This window comes from Sesamum indicum, linkage group LG8, assembly GCF_026168435.1.
Source record: "Sesamum indicum cultivar Baizhima isolate 11 linkage group LG8, ASM2616843v1, whole genome shotgun sequence".
Lineage (NCBI taxonomy): Eukaryota > Viridiplantae > Streptophyta > Magnoliopsida > Lamiales > Pedaliaceae > Sesamum > Sesamum indicum.
In genome coordinates, this window is record NC_142664.1 from 3511004 (window position 1) to 3533143 (window position 22140).

The following is a 22140-nucleotide window of genomic DNA, read 5'->3' on the forward strand; positions in this document are numbered from 1 at the left end:
AAAATATCCTTATGTGTATTTATTTTGCTTATAAATAAAAATCTCTTAGATTAATTAGTTATGTACTTAAATAATTTTAATTTCATATATATATATATTTAAAGTTAATTTGTTTTTATCAATTCTTTGTATTATATTTTTATTTAACTTTATAAAAAAGATACGCACATGCATTGGGTGTTCTTCAACTACTATTACAGTAAATATAATGCCGTCACCATGTTATTAGCTTGAATACGGCCGAACTGTCCAATTGTGTCTTAGTTTAGTGGTTAAAACTGATGTTTCATGAATAAGTTCGAGTTTATGGATTCGAACACCCCCAGACGTGTGAGTATATATTTATCTCATTTAATGTGAATTTATTATAGTGCGTATTTATATATTTAATGTAAGTTTATTAATCGAATTAGTATATTTTTTAATTTATTGATATCAATGTAATTATATATTTTTTTTTTTATAAAATAAAAAAGTGGCGGAAGTGAAATTTATGGCATGGTATGCATAAGTAGTAGAAAGACGTAAAGTCGTGTTAGTTGAAATTTGTTTAACCAAAGTTTATCTACTGGAAGAGTCGCTATGTATTTGTACTCACTTCCTTCACAAAAATCCAACTTGTCCTCAATCGAAGGTGGAAGGACCCAAGACAATCCTCAAAATAAGACAAAGTTGTTTCAGTATTTAGATTTCTTTTCCAACTCATGAGGACCAGAAACCGCGATTTCACTTATGGTTTTGTTCTCGTGTTTTGGTCTCTTGTAATAATTTTTTATTTTTTTTTATAAGAAAAAAGAAGTATTTTTTTAAACCCAAATCCTTGGGTTGTCATTTAGAAGACACAAGGTAACTCTTATTATTTCCTTTTTTAGGTTTTCTTGAGTTTTGATGTTACTGATGGAGATTTCACGTGTGTGAATTAAAATTATGATATGTTTGCTATACGATTGACGTATGATCGATCTATTACGGGATAAATTATAAATGTCACAATCTACTGCACGCAACGCACAAGAATCAAACTGTATTAAAAAATTATGTACGAAATCGTAAAATGTCGTAATTACAGGGTGTATGTGTAATTTTTTAAAAATAGGAATAGTTTGTTGAAATGATACTGACATTTCTATAGGTGTATGCGTAATGTTACGTAAATAGACTATAGATTAGGGAATGTAGATGCCAATGTGATGCCAAATTTATATATTTTATTTTATTTATAATATATTTTAAAATATAAAATTTATTTATTATATGCACAGAGGAACAACTTACAACCACAATTAATTTATTAAAAAAAAAGAAAAAGAAAATACCCCTCTTGCATTCCATCACGTGAATTAAAGAAACAGCATCCCTTTTACCTCCTCGACGTTTTAAATATATTTTTAAATATCTTAATTTATTGATAAAACAATTATTAATTGACATAATTGATCCACGTATTCTTATTTGTGTCCGGCACCTATCCGCTGGCTGGTTGTGGTTATCCACCGTCTAACTACTAATATTATTATGTCTTATTGTATATGGCACATTCGATATATGTGTACAAAAAAAATATAATAATTAAATATTATTTTAATAAAAAAATAATAATATGAAGATAGTTATCTAGAAAATAAATAATTTTAAAAGAAAATATTTGAAGTAAGAAAAAGAGAAAGAAATGTTAAATAAAAATAAATAATTATATAAAAAAATAGTTTTTACCACTTATAGATAGTGGAGATATACGAAAATTAGTGAATAGAAAACAAAACATATAAAAAATAAGGGAGACACTAAAGATGTGCTCTCCCTTAATATATAGTATATATTATTAAAAGGTAAATTGCATCCACATTCTCCGTCTTAGGTCAAATTACATAATTATTTTTATATTTTATAAAATTATAAATACATTCCTAATGGTAGTGTTAATGTAATTTACCTTAATTAGGTGTTTATACTTGTAAACACTTGTCTCTAAACATTGATTGTTTTTATAATTACGACTACAACCTTATTAATTAAAAATTAATTTTAAGAAAGATGGATGTAATTTGTCGTTAATAGAAAAGATATAGATTAAGCTCACCCCAATTCTTTGTCAAGGACGACAGGTAATTCTAAAAAATGAAAGCTAAAGTAGACCTGGCAGGGAGTAGAAAAACTAGATTATTATGGCAACAAATGGTTAAAGTTCTTTTTGCCTAAAGTTGAGTTCTGAATTTCCAGCTTAGGAAAGCCGAATAAAACCTCATTTAGCAAAGATCGTTTGTCTTCAAATATATGTTTCTTGTTTGACTTTTCAAAACTTAAAGTTTGAAGATCTAGATTGACATGTTCTATGAGGATATCTTGGTAATTTAGTGTCGAGATTCCCACAGTTTTGGCTAGCATTGATGGAAAATTTTTGTTATGAAATAAATCAATTATAGAGCAACCGTATCATATTTGCTATATAATTGGTCACTTTTTTTAAATTGTACACTAATTATATGACACGTGCGTATTGTTTTGTGAAAATTGTGTGATTTGTGTTTATAATCATATATCAGAATTACTTTATATATAAAATATTATTATATAAATTATGACCATTATATATAGTAATGACATGAACGAAATAAACTTAAAAATTAGAAAAGCTGCACTGATGGAGAGTTACGATACTTATTGTTGATCTAAAGCCATGGTTGCCTTCCTACGTGCAGGTTTTAACAGTTGACCGTGACTCCAGGATAAAATCTCATTAGCTCTCAACAGTGTCTCATCCCATGTGCACGACCACGAGAAGATCAGGAACCAGTCCACAGTCATGTTGCAAAAACTCTAACAAATACTTGTGGGAGTATAAAATATTTCTCAACTCATAAGCTATATAAAATCTAATGACCCTTTAAATAGTTGTAAAAATATGACCATTATAAAATATTAAGTGGCCTAATTAAAACTCATAATATTATAATAAATCCAATTATAAAAAGGCCACATAAATATATAAAATGTAATGGTCAAATACTTATTAAACTTTATAAAATCAGGATTAAATCATTATAATAATGGGGCCATAAACTTCAAACAAGTATCAAATTAAACTATCTCATTAAGATCAAATAAAGTGTTGGAAATAATTTGATAATGTAGAAAATTTTAAAGCTTATTTCCAACAATTTTCCACAAGGTTTAAAATTTTTAAAATTAGAATATGAAATAAAATAGTTGGCAACTTATACCGTGCAATCGGTGCATGTGCCTTTCGGGTTTGAACATACACTTAGTGTTGAAAAATTCATTTGAAGGAGCAATAATAGACTTCGCCTTGAATTATGCCCATTGAGCCAAATTTCAATTACCACACATATGATATTGACTTTAGGACATGGTTATAGCAGGTGAGCGCGTCAATAACCCTACGCTCTGATCCTGATTCTCGTGAGGTCTCTAGGGTTAGCCCAAACTCATAGGCGCAACCCATGGAAACTCTCACTTAGGTGAGCCCTCCAAAGGTATGTGTGACCCATAGCTCGTGGAAATTCTGCTTTTGGTCTCATTCTGGGTCAAAGCCCCACCTAACATCACATTTTTATAGCACTTAACCTTAGGGAAAGGAAGGAGATCATCGTATTTTTTTTTTTTTTTTAAATACTCTCTTCTCAAAATAATGTGCTATATATAAATCACGCAGTGCAGGTTTCTACACATTGAACCTTCTTCATGGGGTCTCAAATCACAAAGATTGGGTTACTTCCGAATGTGACTTCCTTACGGGCTTAGCACATCCCCCTCGATGATAAAGAATCTTGCCTCTTCATTAGTCCCTCGAGGTCCTTTTCTGTCACATGGAGTATAATATCATCTACCTCTTATTTTCATTTTTATAATTTTACATCTGTCTTGTTTTCCTTCTCATGTTATGCGTATGACCTGCATATCAAAAGAAAACTCCACAAAATAATATCTTTAGTTCATACTCTATGTATTTGTAACTCAATAATAATTTCTCAATTGTAACTTTTTCCATGATAAAAGCTATTTAACTCTCATCTTTATTTTATGCATAACTGCTGCACTGTTGTAACACTTCAAAATAATAGAAATTCAATTTCACCAAACACTTGTATATGTTCATTCATATATGAAGCATCCCAATTCAGTAAATTTGTGACTGAAAGAAAAGTACTCTTCACCCATATAACTGATCACTTAGACATGAGTATTTAAACATTCAATTTCAGTGGAATAATCTCATAAAATTATTCTTTATGTAAATACTTGTAAAGCGTAGAGATTTGCACTCTACCATTTGAGACTCAATATATGAATCCAACAATTTGATACGTGAACTCATATAAAGAAAATAATATATAAGACTGTACAGGCTCATACCGTTGGGTATCTCATGCATTTTCTAGCCATTCAATTTTTATAAAAAATTACACAAACTTATAAAATGCTAATCTCATTTTCTAAATTCCTTGTGGATGGATGAGAAATGCATATTCCTATATGTATGATAGTTACAAAATCATAAATATAATGTTTCCAAAGGCACATTCATACTCATTAATATTTTTAATAATGATAATTTTAAATTACTCGACAATAAAAAATGATATAATTAATAAATTAAATTATGTTTAGTAATTTTCTCTAATTAATGGATGACAATGAGCCATTTTAAAGAATTTAATCATATATCATCATTAACGATAAATTTAAAACAATTAATATTCCTATATTAACTTATCACATGAAAAAGTTAGCCACAAAATTAAACCTCATATTGCAAAATATTTTTAGTATCACGTCATTACACTTATAATCTACAAATTTCCTTTGTTTTGTTTGATTCCGTCATGCTCGATAGATCATGAATGTAAAAATAGAGTTAAATAATAAATATATATATAAATGTGAATAATCACAAGCTCTTGAGATATAATTCTCAAGCATGATTACTTAAATATGAAATCAAATTACTTGTGCGTTTTTCAATGTTGAAGATATAAAAAGTATCTCAATTTAATAAATAACTTTATTCCCATTCATGTTTAGCTTTTAAACTTGATTATTGTCCTTATAATTAAATTAATTAGCCATTGTTCTCAATGGCCATTACAAGTCTGGCTAATTACTAATAGTTATGGAAGTTAATTACTGCTAATAAATCAAAGAAATTGTAACACTCAACTAATTTGCATATTTCTCTTTTTTGATTCATGGTTTGCTTACTAATAATTTTATTTATGATGATTAGCTATTGGAACATAACACCACTAATAAATAATGGAAACTCAATTTTCATTTGAAAATCAAATGCCTTGCATAAGAACAAAACTCCGAATTAGAACTGTAATATGCATTTTTTTGACACAAATCATAATCATGGCTTTAAATTATTGTGAAAATTGTGTGATTTTTGTTTATAATCATATCTCAAAATAATTTTATTTATGAAATATCATTATATAAATTATCACAATTACATATGATAAGGAAATGAACGAAATAAACTTAGAAATTAGAAAAGCTGCATCGGTGGAGAGTCACGACACTTATCGCTGACCTAAAGCCATAATTGCCTTTCTATGTGCAGGTTTTAACGGTTGACCATGACTGTAGGATAAAACCCCATTAACTCTCAGCAGTGTCTCATCCCATGTGCACAACCACGAGGAGACTAGGAACCAATCTACAGTCACATTGCAAAAACTCTACAAATACTAGTGAGTATAAAATATTTCTCAAGTCATAAGCTATATAAAATCTATATCTCTCTCAATGTGTCAAATGAAGAAAGCTAATGGCCCTTTAGTTGTAAAGATTTGACCGTTATAAAATATTAAATAGCCTTATTAAAACTCATAATATTATAATAAATTCAATTATAAATAGGCCATATAAATATATAAAATCTAACGGTCAAATACTTATTAAATCTTATAAAATCACAATTAAATCATTATAATAATGTGGCCATAAACTTCAAACAAATATCAAATTAAACTGGCACATTAAAATCAAATAAAGTGTTGGAAATAATTTGACAATGTAAAAAATTTTAGAGCTTATTTCTAACATATTATACTTGCCATAAGAATGATTCAAGTCTGACAGAGCTCCGTCCGAATTAGAATTTTTCAAAATGAAGTTCTGATGGGTAATAATTGGAATAAAAAGCTGTGGACCCTCGTTTTGTTTGGATATTTTTTTTAGTTTTTCTGAGAGTACTATTCTAAATTAACTTATTATGAAGCATTAATGAAGTCGACAATTTTCATAAATATAGTTTTACCATATTCGGACTTCCTGAAATATGAAATTGGCATTGCATAAAATCATTTTTCAGTGCAAGAAATTTTAGTTTGGGGAAAGTCTCCAATTTTTTGTCCCATAACTTAGATTTTGTTCATTTTTAGTCATAATATTTATAAGAATCCCACTTTAAAGATCATAATTTATAAGTTTCACTTTTCATTATTTTTAGTCATAATATCACGATACTCATGTAACGGTTACGTTAGGAAATTTTGGAAGGAATGCAGGCACGTAAGATGCACATGCTTCGTTGTTGGAGAGATTATAATTGCTAGTTTTGATGAAAGGGAGAAAAAAATAAAATAAAATTAGGACCCCCACAATTTAGATTCTTGCAAGCTCGTGAGAATCAAGCTTTCCAAATTAAAAATACAATTTTAACAAGCGACTCAACTGCTACAAAATTAATTATCATATTTGTCTAATTCTTCGATTCTCCAGTTGAAAAAATATGGTTCTTCCTCGATTGTTTGAGATTAAGATGTAGTGGAGAGGTAAGATTTGGGGGGACAAAAGAAAACATTAGATTAGGGTTTTCTCTATAAAAATTTGGGAAGAGAAAATTTGGGGAAAATAGATGAGGGCTTTAGAGAGTATTGGTTTTAAAAAATAAAGTATGTGTCTTTTACATGACATTATTCCCTTCAAAACATTTATTTTATGTCGTCATTTTTATCAAATATTTAACGACATGAAGAAAAATGTAAATAAGGCCTAAATTACAGGACAAAAGAAATGATATTTGTACTTTTACTTTGCATTAGATATGACTAAAATTAAACGAAATTATATTACACTTATTATGTGATTAATATATAATTTAAAAAATAATGATCAATCATGTAACAAATTCAATTGATCAATTCAATCAGATCAAATGTAACTTAAATAAGATTTTTCTTGTTCCAATTTCCGGCACGTCATGATCCCAGAGAAGCGACTAGACTATCTACAATGTCTAGTAATTGATTAATTAATTATTTGAGTTGATTAAGGTAAGGTAACACCGGCCTAACTCTCGCTAAGCAAAAACGCACACAAACTTTTTGACCAATGACTTTGAGTTTTACGGATAATCTCTCACATTGGGGCCATGTTTCATGTGTTCCGACATGGTGCCACGACAGGGAACAACCACGTGGCAAGATTTGGTTCGAGGGATGCGTAATGTGTGCATGCACTTGCTTTGTCTTATAAATTTAAAAGTTAGGCAACCAAAATTTGTGAGAAATAAATTGAATTAGTCGTCTTAATTTGAACTTTTGAAGTTTGAATGGAAATGGTAAGAATATTAAATGACTATAATCAAGTGTGTGAACAAAGTTTAGCAGTCATTAATTAAGTGTATTTTGTAAACGAACAGCAATCCGTCTGAATATTTTATTTTAACGGGATAATTATATTCTCATCTCTTGAAATAAAAAAATATCTATTTAATATAATTTTAAATTCTAATAATTTAATGGATTTTTCGGTAATTATTACAATATGAAGAACTTATTATACCAAACATTCTAATCTTATTTATTTAAATATTTTAAGCATTTATTATTAAAATAAAATTTAATATTTTTAAGCTTTTAAAATATATTATAAGAAATAGGAATTTATAAGATATTTTAAATAAGCTCAATTAAACAATGTCTTAAATAAAGAATTTCAGTGTTGAAAGAACTCTTTTTTTCGTTTCCTCTCCTAATTAAAAACCCTCTAGCATAATAAAATATTGATTTTTAGTTATCCAAATAATGATGGGAATTGAAATAAATAAATTTTTTTACGGCCTTTTGTCAAAAAATTAAGATAAAATAAAATTTAGATAATACCAAGTTAAGTAGAGGGATGAACCCTAATTGGATTGTTTAAGTTGATAGTGAACTCCTTGAAATAGATCAATTGTGAAGCTTAATGTGGTCATGGGAAATTATACTTTTTTAACTCAATGAAGTTGTGTTAATTTCGTGTAGGTTTTTAATATTCTTTTAGATAAACATGTATTTAACTATATGCATGCACATAAAAATTATCTGTATTACGATTCTCAAAGTCTTGTATAACATTCGTGGAACATTCTTTCTATAAGACATTTTATTCACCTTTTTCATTCTTCTTTATGTACAGGTAACAATACCACAATTTAAGAATTTTTTTTGTTTGGATCAAATTTGATTGTCAAATCAATTACAAAGTAAGTGATCACACTTGTTATTTGATTGGTCACTTTTTCTAAATTGTACACCGATTACATGATAAGTGTATTGCACTTGCTATATGAGTGGTTCACACGTAATCGAGTCAGGTTCAGACTAGAATTTTTCCCACAATTGACATACCATAGCCAGTTCTGGAATGTGAAAAGCTATAACCAGAGGTAAAAAAGGATTTTTCATTAATTGAGTTTGAGGGTTAAATTTTTGGGTCAGTCCCAGGCTGTGCATCTGGCGAGGAAGGCGAGATAAGGTTGCATCTTATCCGCTTCTTGAGCAGGCAAGTCTTCGGATGAGGGAGGACTCCTTCCTTGTGAAGACTCCTGCTTTGCAAGGAGTTTAGCTTCTTGAGGGCACCTTCCTTTTCTTGAGCAGAGCTCGGAAGGAAGCAGCAGATTTGTTCCGGGCCTCCCTCTTGGGCCAAGCTTGATGAGGCAGGCTTCATCTTTGAACAGACTTTGGTGTGGGGGCTCTTTCTTGGGCTGAGTCTATTGGGCCTTCCTCTTGGGCCGAGCCATGCTGTAGGGTGCTTCTTTCTTAGATTAAACCCGGCGCCCTTGGCCAGACTGCCTCTCTTCTGGACTGGTGAGTTCGACTTGGGCTTTAGCATTTCTTCTTGGGCCAATCATTCTTGGGTCATACCCATCAATATATATATATATATATATATATTACATTTCTCCGTTTATAAGTTCAAAAACATACATAACAATGTTATAATGAAGGCCAAAATGGAAAATTTATGTAATATTTTTTGCTAACATCAACAGTTTTCATGCAAACTCAAACAGAAGGGGATCGGGTATAAACAGAGAATTCTTAAAGACGATCAAAATATAATTTCAAAATTTTTTTAAAAAAAGTATAATTTTGTATTTTTAAATAGAGTTTGAGTGTAGTTAACCCTTATTTAAATGTCTTCTATTTTTCTTTTATTATTGGCATGATTGTCTGATGTAAGGTTTCTTACTGATAGTTGTGTGGTAGAGCTTCGGCCATCTCTTGGAAAGTTACTCTATGAGAATCAATTTTATTAACTACGAGGAATTTTTACTCATATTTTTTATAATTTTTTGAAAACTTTGTATTTGCACAATGTCCTCTTTTCTGTCGCAAGGGCTTTCTACTAATGGTTGGAACTTGGCTTACATGGAAGCATTTTAAAGTTAGGGTTACACCTCTTTACAAAATTTATTGTTTATACTGATTTCTTTCGTTAGATTTTGGACAAAATACTAACATTAGTAAAATAATTACATAAATTTTTAATTTTTATCTTTCATTTAACATTCTCGTGTTATGATTTTATACTTAAAAGAGAAAAAAATATAATGATGTTAATATTATTCTATATATAGATATTACATTTATCCCTTTATAACTACAAAAATACACATAAGAATATTAAATAAATGATAAATTTTAAAATGTACATAGTTTCTTTTACTAACGTCATCCAAACGCCTAACGGAAGAGGGTCAGGTGTAAAAAGAATTTTTCTTGAAAGAGTGTAAGTGTAATTTTAAATTTTTTTTAAGAGAAATTGTAATTATATATTTTTTAAAGAAAGTACGTGTAATTAATCCTTAAAATAGTGAATGTTATCTCTCCACTCTTGTAATTACATTATTTTTACCTTATTCAACCATCTGCTAGTTTGTGTGGAAGGCCCAAAACAATCTTAGCGTTCCAAGGGGCCTCCTGCCTCAAATTATTAAACCCACCAACACAGGTTGGTTGGGTTATGAACCGAATAGCGAACTGGTCCGGGCCTTGCAAATGAGTTCGGGCCCCAATAGCTCAATGTAAACAAGCAATTATCCTATATTATTTATGTAATATGACCTAATCATATTAAGTAAACATTACGGAACTGTATGGATAAAAAAAGAATTAAGACCTCGTTTATTTTGTAGTATGAGTTAATAAGGTGATGGGATCAGACAAGATTAGATGTAGGATAGAGTAACTCGGAATTGATTGTAGTTTGTTTACTTATGTTGATTGTAGTCGTGGGATAAAAGTTAGTCCGATGTTTATCTGGTGTTGTAATAATAAGATTAACTTTGAAATGTCGATATTACCCTTCCAACAATTAAAAAAAGAGTAAATTACAGTAAGCTTTAATAAGATTTGACCATACTCCTTTATTTTCTTTGGAAATATCAACATTCTTGTGATTTTAACGGTCATTCAACAATTACTCAATCCGTTCTATTAGATTTCATTCATGTTTATGGCAAACTAACCAAAATGCTCTGTGCACTAAGAATTATAATTTTATTTATTTTTAAAAATATTATTAAAAAAATTATGAATTAAGTAGATAATTTTTTTTAATAATTTTTCATCTACCTTGTTCTTTTTTTTTAAATAAAAAATACAGTAAGTGTAAAGTTGAAAATTCAAATCTCCACACAAATATTATATAATTTCATTAAATATCATAGATCTATTAATAATTTTTTAAATAATATCAAAATATTTATAATTATATTAAATTTGAGAAGACCATGTCATAATTTGGCCTTCAAAGCACAAAAAGGATATTATATTGTCTTTTATGGGTTGTTGACATGTCACTGTAGTTGGGCCCATATTTGTAATTGGAGAAGGAGATGTTTGGCTAACTTATCCCATCATTTTAGGTAGGGATGACTTATCCTACGCCTACAGTTAATACCTGGCTGTACTACTCTGGTCCTGCCCTAAAAATAGGAAGCTGATGGAAAACGTAGTCTGCTCCAAAAACAGAAAATACGGAAGGAATCGCTGCTTTATTTGATTGTACTTTCTCTTAAGCCCTAATATGATATGAAATAGAGTAAACATGTAGTTGTATTCATGGTTGTACCATGATTGGAGCATAAGTTTGAGCTGGTGCATGTGAGTCAATTGTACCTAATCCACCTCCTACTTCTTGATTCTCTACTACGCGTATCACCAAATAGGGGAATGCACCAATCACATTCGATTTTCTTAATACAAAAATTTCATTTTATTTAATTCTTGCATGTTACGCATATAAAAATTACATTACTTATTTTATTTAAAAAATTTATGTACATAATATGTATTGAATAAAATATAAGATTTGACATAAATAATTCCATTTTATTCAAGTAGATAGTACATTAAAATCGGGTTTATTTCAATTATTAAATTATATATGATTAATATATATAATTATATAACATCTTCTATTAAACATATATTAAAGGATTGTTTGAAATAGTTTCGATTTTCCAAGTCAGAATAGGTTGTAGAAAAAGTTAATTAGAGCTTCTTATAAGATATTTTTTTAAAAAATTTATAAAATATTTTATAAGATATTTTGAAAAGTTTATAGGCTCAACCCAATTACACCCTCTTATAAGTCAAGTGGTAGTAAAGTTGAGATGGACTGAAAATAAAAGTTAAAAGTGAGACACTGTTGAAGTCGGAGTGTTTTGAAAAGAGAAGACTACCCACAAACAGCAGGAATGAATGTTACCCGAATAAGAGAAATTCAGCTACAAATGAATGAGGGTTTCGCTAGAACTCGTATCCCAACAAAAGGCCAATGAAAGGTAGGGTGAATGATGCAGTAGGAACAGATTACAACTTTGCTGCTTGATACTGAAGGAACTTAGTGTACTCATCCTCACACACAGATACAATTTTATGCTCAGTAGTGGTAAGTTTGATACTTATAATTTTGTCAATAAGCTGTAGAAGTTGAGTGGGGAGATGCTTATAATTTTTTGTTTAAATCAATTTAATTTAGGTGGGTTAATAACAAAAATTATAAAGCAAAAACACTCTTTTTAACTTAATTTTAGTATTTACAAACATTCCGTGCTACATAACACATACATATATTCGGGATGTATGGTTCCAGTGTCAACATAAATTGTTTTCATTATATGTTTTAATTTAATTAAAATTTTGATGTTTTTAATTAATTTTTATAGCTTGTTATGTATTTAAAAATGGTGCAACATAATCATAGTGTTCGGATCGTTTTTTGAGTGTTTTGTGGAGATAAAAAGAGAAAAACAAAGATAAATAAGTGTGTGTTAGAGATAGTATGTATGTTTGGATTTGTTTTTGGAGATAATTTAAAGTAAGTATTGTATGTTTAATGTTGTGTTTTGGAAGACAAAAATTACTATTCTTTGTCAAATCATATTTTTTTATATATATTTATGTATATATGTGTGTGTGTATATATATGTATGCATTTATACTAAAACAGTTAAAAATACTCGAATAAAAATGTGTTTTTGAATTATAAAAAATATTAAGTATGTTTTGACTCATCCCATAGATAAATTAAAAATAAAAATAAACATAGTGAATGTTTCTATCAAAAACAAAAGAAAAGGAAAAACAGACTAATTTCAGCATTCAAACACGTCTTTAAATTTCAATTCAGTATTCGACATGACTATACTTAATCGCACCCATTACATTACACTCGAACACATTGATAAATTCTCAAAAAAAAAAAAAAGAAAAAAAGAAAAAAGGACACGAATACAAACACAAACCAACAATCACCAAGAGATACAATCACATGCACGCGGTCTCCCTTGACAAGAGTGAATCAACGGCGGGAGAGAGTTGCAGCGGAGATCAAAATCAACAGTATCAAGACTATTATCCCTCCAAATGATCCAATCAACGATCCAGAAATTCGCTCACAGAAGGAATTGTACTGTTGGCAAATGGCAAACCAGTTGGTCCTGGTGTTGCCCTTGTGCGCCAAGTAGACGATCGCCGCCGCTGCTGAAGCCCCCGCGGTCAACAACGCCAGCATTCCCTTAATTATTTTAAGAAAAAAAGTATAGCATAATTAATAATTAAGGTTGATTAAGGAGCATTAATGTTGTAATGATTTGATGTTAATTACCGTGTCAAAGAAGATTAAGACCACTCTGCTCTTTTGTCCACCACCACTCCTTATGATGTGGAAGATGGAGAATGCTAGAGAAAGAACTAAGTACGCGCTTACAATGGAATTCGCCACCACAAAGAATCTGCACATAGCATCCCGAATTTAAGTTGTTAGGGAGAAAAATTATTATTTAATATTTAATATCTCTAACACGTCATTTCCCATATAGGAGGCAAAGCCTAACGGGTCACCGTGCATTATTCTTTAATTAATTTGTGCGGGGTACATTTTTTTTCTGAAGTATAATGTATGCAGTTATGTTATTCATATATATTGAACGGCTATCTTGTCTAAAAAGTTAAAAACGTTGGCTAGAAAGAAAATCATATAATATCTCAGCCAGCAAAACTCAGGATGACACATGCAAAAACAACGTGATTATATATTATGAAGTTGTACTTACGTGAAAGTGGGGAGATCGTTGTACTTGGCCCTGAATCGAATGAACTGAGTGAAAAAAGGGAGCGATTCGTTGGTTGTCCCCATGGCAATCGCGCTAGCTAAGGTTGCAACGATTGCGACAAGTCTGAGGATGAAGTCCAGCACAGCCACGCCACGGCTCACCCCACTTCTCTTCTGGCCTGAACCAAAATCCTTTGCACCAACCTCAACTCCACCCATCTTTCTAGACCAAAAACAGCAACCGATCGATGTTTTAATATCCTAGTATTGCAAAATGTACTGTCGTCTTAACAAAACTAATTCTTAGCTCTGAGTGTAGTGTTCAATGTATAGGGCTTGAGATGGTGAATTTATAAGTGGAGATCATCAGTGTATAATTTGCAAATTAGGTGTTCAGACATGCCAAATGTCACAACTCTGCATGTGGTTAGTACATTGTGTTATTTTACTAGCTAAAGTTGTCTAAAGTGACCATCTGCTATACTTGCTCTAAAAACATATGATGTCATATTACGTATTTCACTTTATACGTACATACGTGTTTCTTATTTTTATACACGGGGTCCGTATTTTAGGAAAAGAATTTTATTCACGAAGTTTATATATATATATATATATATATAAATATATAAGGGTTAATTCACTTAAACCCTCCTCTTGAAAATGTAAAATTATATTTTCTTACAAAAAGGTTTAAAAATATACTTACATCCCCTCAAAAAATTCTACATTTATGCTCGATTCCCTTCAATTAGGGTTTAGATTGAAAATGTTAAAGTTAACAAAAAAAAAATTAATTAAAATTTTAATTTTATTTCTCATTTAACATTCTTTTGCAATATTTTTATCCAATAGTTATGATTTTGGAGTAATATTTTGTTACAATTGCATACTTTTGACTTTATATATATATATATATATATATGTTACATTTACTCCATTATAAGTATAAAACATTATAGTGGAATGTTGAATTAAGAAAAAAATAAAAATTTACGTAATTTTTTTTTTGATAACTTTCGTCCAAACCTTAACGGAAGGGGGTTAGTTATAAATGGTGAATTTTCAAAGAGAATGCAAGTATAACTTTACTTTTTTTTGAAAAAGTACTTAATTTTGTATTTCTAAAAAAGAACTAAGTGTCCCGATATAAAATATACTATGAGACGGGGTAAATTGCAACCTACCTATCTATGTTATGGAAAATAGGCAAACAACACTCTTATGAAAAATAAAATAACAATTTGTTCTCCTATATTTTTTAAAATGTAACAATTTATTCCCTATATTTTAAAAAAATAAAGTAATTTATCTATTTTATTTTCAATATCACATAAGAATAAATTTTTATTGATCCTAAGACATGCAATACAAATTCACGATTGTCTATTGGTATGCTTCCGGCTATGTTGGGGCAGTTGAATTTCTATTTGTATGCTTCCAACTATGTTGGGGCAGTTGTCCGGAAGAGGAAAGTGGTAGGACAGCTGAAAATGTGTGGGCATGATTAGGTGTCTATTCCTTGTAAAGGTGATAAACTAAACTAAACTAAACCTCGTGTTTTGCAGTAGTTGTAATAATAAGATGCTCATCTTATCTTTCAAATACATAACCAAATGCATTTATATATATCTCAAAAAGTAATAAATGGGGCTGTGAGGTGTCGTTGTGGCTATTATTATTTGATTGCATGGCAGTTGCAATCATCATGGAACAAATTGATCTATTCGGGAAAAATGCATGCCACCCCTTGTGATATATAAAATGTGTTAAAAAAAATATCAAATTACCCTTAAATTTAATTTAAGTTTTAATTCAGGCAAATCCAATGATTATTAATAAGGATGTAAATATAATTTTATAATTAAAAATAAAAATAAAATAAAGTATCTAAAAATAGCTCGTGAATGGAATGAAATGGTGTGAGGGGCTTATTTCTTTATTAAAAACGTAAGGGAGTAATTTGCTATTTTTTCTTCACAAGAGGTAATTTACTCATTTTGCATTTAACCCTATATTATTTTGGCAAAATCATTAGTTGTGGCTATATACCAAGAATTTGAAAAATAAATTTAAATGATTTCATATTAGAAGAGAATTTGAAATTCATTAATATTTAAAAAAATATATGATTTCAAATTTAGAGTTGAAAATTTTAAAATCTTTCGAGTTTGAAATTATCCAAATAAATTCAAATAATTCGTGACATTAAATCCGTCAACTTAAATATAGTCTAAAATGATTGAATCCTATCTAATAGTTCATCATTAGAGTGTCTCTCATTTTCACGAGTCTGCTTCTTAAAAAGACAGTTTTTCACCTTTTTCCTATAGTACTAAAACTTTCCGATGGAGCAATATTTTGAAAATCAAATCAAAATTGAATCGATCAAGTTATTAGGTCACTAAATTACTGGTCGAACTTAATGAATAATATGAAAAATCAATTGACCAGAATCATATTATATATGCGTATATATATACTTGGAAAAAGTATTGGGCAAAATGCGATACAAATGTCCATGAAATATTACAAAAACAAACTAATTTCTTATACCCATTTTTTTTAATTTTAAGATCTGTCCACCAAAAAAAATTGTGAATATTTGGACAATATAGAGATTACAACATTTTACATCATACAAGTGAATATCGATACAGTAAAAGTAGGATTAGCGCACACCAGAACATGGACATTGCACATCGGATTTTCAGAGTAGCAGACACTAGCAAATTGTAACTTGGAGCAAAATAGTGCACCACCAAACACTAAAATTCGTCTATATTCTTTTATATCTAAAAATATATAAAGCAAAATTAAAACTCTCACTTACAGAATCATGTTTTTTCAAATAATATCATCAAAATAGACACTCTTTACTTATTTATGCTAGGATTTTATAATAAATATTAAAGACGAAACTCATAATTGCTTCCGCGAAATACTTTAAAAGAAAAAGCTAAATTCTATTTAGTAGAATCGGGTATTACGCTGCTGAGTGCAGCAATGCACCCTGCTGGTCGTATTTTTTTTGGATTCACCTCGATGCCTTTCTCAATCACTACTCAACACGTTGGCTTTTTACCAGCATATTATTGATGTAAACTTTTATGATATACACATTCTCCATTTGTTACGTGGCTTGTGGGCAAACACAATATTGGACAACCATTTAAGACAGAGGAGTTCACTTACCTCATTCTGGATGACATTGCCCTATTTTAGGACGGAGCTGCCTTTTCTTTTGCTTGAAATAAGGATCGAGATTAAGTTGTGCAACACTAAATTAAGAATTAGTACACACCGTCCTGCTTTTGCTACTCTGAAACAAATTACTCATTGCCCGCAGATTTATTTCTTCTTCCATTCATTATTTATCAAACGACAAACACAGACATCATTCTAAATTACAGCGAACAGAAGAAGAAAAAGAAAACCCTGCAATCTGAAAACCCAAAGAGGAAAGGAAAAACCCATCTCCAGAACTCATTTGTGTTTTACGAAAAGATAGATCCATATAAGCTGCATCGATCTTCCTCGTCTCGTCTCACAGCCTATTAACGTAATCTTCAATCCATAATTTGTTGCTGCCAATTTGAAATCCAAAACACATCAATCTGAATATAGCTTGAGTGATTATTGGATCCTAGTTGCCATGGACAGTGTGTATCTCCCGGAATGAGCGATTAAGTACAACTGGATTTGGTAGAATTTATAAGTATTTGGGTTGTATTAGTGCAACAGGAAACCAAATTATGTAGGTTACACACACAAATAAATGTACGTTCACCTCCATCAAAAGTGGAGTTTCTCCTGCTGACAATCTTTTCACAAACAAAATTAAAGATGACTTTTCGATGAATGAATTCACGAAGAACATATAGAGCTTAATCTCTTACATTACCCTGTTTTGGAGTTACTGTTCTTCTGTGCAAAGTCAAAACCAGAAAGGAGATTCGACAGGAAACTGCTGTTGCGAACGCTATCGTCTTTCTTGCTGGAATTGCTCAAGTTACTTATTAAAGACCAGTGTGTGTCAAAGTCTGGAACATAGCCCTTCTGCTGCATCACTTTCAAGAGTCCAGAAGTCTTGCCAGTGTTCATTTCAGACCGATACCTATTAATCACTGACTGAAAAGCTTCTCGGCTTGGAGTTTCACCTAACTCGATCATCGTTTTAAGTTCCGTTTCTGCTTCTTGCGCACGACCGTGTTCACATAAGCTGCGAACAAGAATGTCCCAAGTGACTGTACTTGGTTTTAGGTCTCTATTCAACATCTCAGTGTAAAAATTAAGAGCTGCATCCAACTTATGGCCCTTGCAGAAACCTTGGATAACATAATCATAGCTGGTGGACTCAGGGTGGCTTCCCTTCACCAACATGATGTTCAGAAGATCAACTGCTTTATCGAGTCTACCATGCTGATAAAACTGCTTGATTATGTAATCATACATTATTTTATCGGGAATCAGATCTTTTGATGCTATTCTGTCCAAAAATTCTACTGCTTCATGGAGATTACCATTAGAGAGAAGTGCCTCAACAATGTTGTTCTGAATGACTGAACCATGAACCCAACCTCTTAATTCCATTTCTCTACTCAAATTCAAGGCCAGACTGAGCTCCTGGTTATGGCAAAGGCATGTGATAACTTCTCGTAAACTACGGTTACTTGGCCTAAGATCTTGCCTTATCATAGTTGTCAGATAGTGAAGCGAACGTGATATGTCATTACATAACAAGAATCCTCGAATAACAAAATTGTAAGTAACTTCATCAAACTGCAGATCGCTCTTTTGGACTGCATCGACTACAGCATTCAATAACAAAGAGTCCTGCGTTGCGGAAAAGTGAAATATCAGAATATTATACAGAACAAGCTCCTGAAGATAAGTTACATGAAGCATAAGCTGTTTCAAGCTCAAAGCAAGAGGGAACTTCCCTTCTGCGCATATCAGGCGAACTATGCTGCTATAACTAGAAATAGAGATGCTTAAGCTCTTCCTTATCAGAACACCAAGAAGCTCTTTAACTTTATTCAAGTTATTCACTCCACAATAGCCTTCAAGTAAAGAGTTAAATACGTTAACATCTGGTATTAAGCCCATCATTGATAATTCCTTGAATAGACCAGCGGCTTCTTCAACCCTTCCTGACTTGCAGAACCCATTAATCAAAGCACAATGCATAGGAAGAAGGGCTGAAGGTTGATCCCTCAAGTATAGATTCTTCAACTCAACAGCTTTCTCATAGTTTTGGTTCTTGCACAGCTGAGTAATCAACCGAATGGATGCATCAAGAGGTGGAGATAAGTCCTTAGAAATCATAGTGTCAAACATTTTTAAGGCATCTGTGAACCTTTTCTCCTCACAAAACCCACTAACAAGATGACTATAAGCCATGTGATCCAATAATGTGGCTTGATTTGAAAATTCCTCCAGCAGAACATGAGCAGTACTAGTGAACCCTTGACAACAAAGCTCTCCAAGTAATGAGTGAAAAGTGTTGGATATATTATAAGGGGTGGCAAAGAGCATGGTTTCAAATAGTTCCAGTGCCTCATTCAACCATTTGTTCTGGCACAGATAACTCAGAAGGGCCTTGCCATCCTTCGCATCAGGTGACCAATTAGATTTCTGTGCCAGCTTGCAGCAGTAACGGAGGCTTCTCAAATCGCCTCTCTTGGATATGTCAAACAACAGAGCAGTGTATGTACTGTTTTCAACTCTGTAACCTCTTCGCACCATCCCATCCAAAAGGGTCCTTGCACTGAAAGTAAATCCCTTTCTGCTGTAAGCCTGAACAAGCATATTTAAAGTCTTTTGATCAAGCTGATACGTAGATTTGGCCATAATCCCCAAAAGGTGGTTAATGGTTTCGATACTGAAGGGAGCTCCGCAGAGGCAATTCAATAAGGAAGACAAGGCGGGCAAAGAAATTGCTTGGCCCCACCTTGCCATCTCATCTAACATTGTTAGACTACTTTTTATATCCAGACTATGACATTTCTCTATTATAGAGGAATTGAAGTCAGGCATCATGGCGTCATCAAGAATCTGAGCAATTTTTTTCTCATACTCTTCAAGATCTGTGTCTAAATAGAGTCCATTGCCAAGATTATCGAAAAACTCAGTTTTAGAAAATCCCTTGTCATTGTCCCTTCTAATCTTCACATCCAATGGGCTGAACCCCAAGAGCATGAATCCTTTGGTTAATGGATCTTCCGATGATGAGAGTGTTACTAGGTTATGCTCTGCCATCTGACAGACGATTGCCTTAACTTCATGAAATTGTCTAGCTTTACAAAATCCTGCTAAGAGAACTCTGAAGGTGGACAAATTCGGAGTTACTCCCATTTCGCTCATTTCCACAAGTATATCTCGAGAGTGCTTCCACATGCCCTCCTTAAACATCCCACTTAAGAGAGCATTGTAAGAGTATACATGCGGCTTGAGGCCTCTTGACAAAATGTCTGAGATGTAAAAGAAAGCATCCTTCAATTTCCCTTGGGAACAACTGGAACCAATGAAGATCCCCAAAGTTATTTCATCAGGGCAAAAACCCAATTCCTCCAATTTCTGCAAATACATGCATGCTTGCTCGACACCAAAGCTTCTGCATAATGAAAACAGAATCTTGTTCCCAACAACAATATCAGGTACAATCCTGACTTCAACAAAGAAACTTAACAAATCACTATAGTCCTTCTTGTCACAATACCCACAACTAATTGCATTAACAACTAAATTACTCGGTTGAATTCCATAATTCATGACTTTCCTAACAAGATCTCTTGCTTCCTGAACCTTTCCATCCATGCAAAGCAACCGAATAACATTCTCATGGATGCCACTCTCTTCTACAATCCCTCCCATTCCCATCTTGATTGCATCCATATAAACATAATGCATCAACTTTATTTCATTCAACTCGACCAAATACTTAAGAACAGCTCGATAACTTGACATTGATGGCACTAAAGACAACCGTCTCATTCTCCCATAAACTGAAACAGCCCGGTCTAATTCAAACTCCCCCACATATCCTTCAATCAAATTACTGAAAACTTCCTGACAATCCAACAGAACTCCTCGGCTCTCCCTTCTTGATAACAAGTACTCAACTTCCTTAAAAAACCCAACCTGCACAAGCATTGCAGCCATGATCTTACAAGACCGAGGACAATGTTCAAACTCCCCATTTTGCTCACTTGCCCACTTGAAAACTCCCCATAAAGACTCGACCTTTCTAACCTCAACCTCGTACTTCCCTCTGCAAGATTCAAAACCCAGCAACATCTCAAGAACATCTTGAGGTTTCAGCACAGAAACTCTCCAAAATCGACGTATAACCTCAGGAGATATATTAGATAGTCTCAATAAGTGATCTTTAAGTGAAAAACTGGAAAACCCCTCACCTTTATTGGTAACCCAAAGGTGTGAACACTTCGTTATCACAGTTTCAGCAATGGCGGAGAATCTAAGTGAAGATAAGTCTTCGTGGGTGTGACTTGCTTCTGAAGACGAAGGTTCTTGTGGGTTCTCAACCAAAGCTTCACTGGAAAAATAACTGATTTTGGGAATTGCGCGAACCCGTTTGTAATAAGGTTCTTTGGATCGGAGAGATGAGAAAATTCGGAGCATTCGAGTGCCAGAAACAGTTCTGCTGCTTCTCGTGTATGCTTTGGTTGGCAGTCTCTCGAACAAGAAAGAGGAAACGCCGTCGTGTTGGTCCTGTGGAGTCTAATTACTCACTATCGGGCCGTGTGGCTATGGCCCATATCTCTTAAGATCAATACTTTGTCGATGTTAAATTAGAAATCAAATTATCCGCCACAGCCCACTTTAGCCCGTGATTGCATTATTATTAATTAGTATTATAAAAAAAAATGGCTTTTAAATAATTAATGTTGATTATGAGATTTGAATTTATTTATAATTTTTTTAATTGATTATACAAATACAACTTATAATTTAAGTTCTACATCATTCTTTAAGTACACCAAGGAAGTAAAAGATTATTTAATGACATAATGGGTAATTAGGTACAGAATAATTACAGAGGGAATTAAGACTAAAAATTGTAACTTTTATCAAAATATGATATGATAGAATTTAATCTCATAAGTAATTATCCAAAAAATAAGTCAAATAGTACAAAAAATTATGAAAATACAAAAATTTGGACTGTTGAATCACAAGAAAAATGGCCTTTCTCCTTCAAGAAAAATAATTATAAATTCAGCCACAGCCATTAACTACAAAGTTCTTGAAGACACATCCAAA

The 22140-nt window shown here is 31.7% G+C and overlaps 2 protein-coding genes across 3 annotated transcripts; both read right to left on the reverse strand.

The window, feature by feature from the left end:
- Window positions 1-12878: 12878 nt before the first annotated feature.
- Window positions 12879-14170, reverse strand: LOC105167733 (casparian strip membrane protein 1). Its single transcript, XM_011087553.3, has 3 exons — window positions 13856-14170; window positions 13408-13534; window positions 12879-13317 (listed from the first exon to the last, which is right to left on the reverse strand). The coding sequence occupies exons 1-3, from the start codon at window positions 14071-14073 to the stop codon at window positions 13102-13104; spliced, it is 561 nt and encodes a 186-aa protein (XP_011085855.1). The 5' UTR covers window positions 14074-14170; the 3' UTR covers window positions 12879-13101.
- A 3007-nt stretch (window positions 14171-17177) lies between these two features.
- Window positions 17178-21581, reverse strand: LOC105167734 (Pentatricopeptide repeat (PPR) superfamily protein). 2 transcript variants are annotated; one of them, XM_011087554.3, is made up of 2 exons: window positions 17759-21581; window positions 17178-17550 (listed from the first exon to the last, which is right to left on the reverse strand). In XM_011087554.3, the coding sequence occupies exons 1-2, from the start codon at window positions 21496-21498 to the stop codon at window positions 17541-17543; spliced, it is 3750 nt and encodes a 1249-aa protein (XP_011085856.2). In that variant the 5' UTR covers window positions 21499-21581; the 3' UTR covers window positions 17178-17540. The 2 variants fall into 2 exon arrangements, with proteins under 2 accessions (XP_011085856.2, XP_088740365.1); XM_088884239.1 differs by having other exon boundaries at window positions 17754-21581.
- Window positions 21582-22140: the final 559 nt, after the last annotated feature.

Bases quoted from the DNA above. Each gene is read 5' to 3' on its own strand.
- LOC105167733 (XM_011087553.3), bottom strand. From the start codon at position 14,073: ATGGGTGGAGTTGAGGTTGGTGCAAAGGATTTTGGTTCAGGCCAGAAG. The intron at 13,535-13,855 runs GTAAGTACAACT...TGCTATGTGCAG, and splicing joins AACGATCTCCCCACTTTCAC to ATTCTTTGTGGTGGCGAATT. The intron at 13,318-13,407 runs GTAATTAACATC...AAAATAATTAAG, and splicing joins TCTTAATCTTCTTTGACACG to GGAATGCTGGCGTTGTTGAC.
- LOC105167734 (XM_011087554.3), bottom strand. From the start codon at position 21,498: ATGCTCCGAATTTTCTCATCTCTCCGATCCAAAGAACCTTATTACAAA.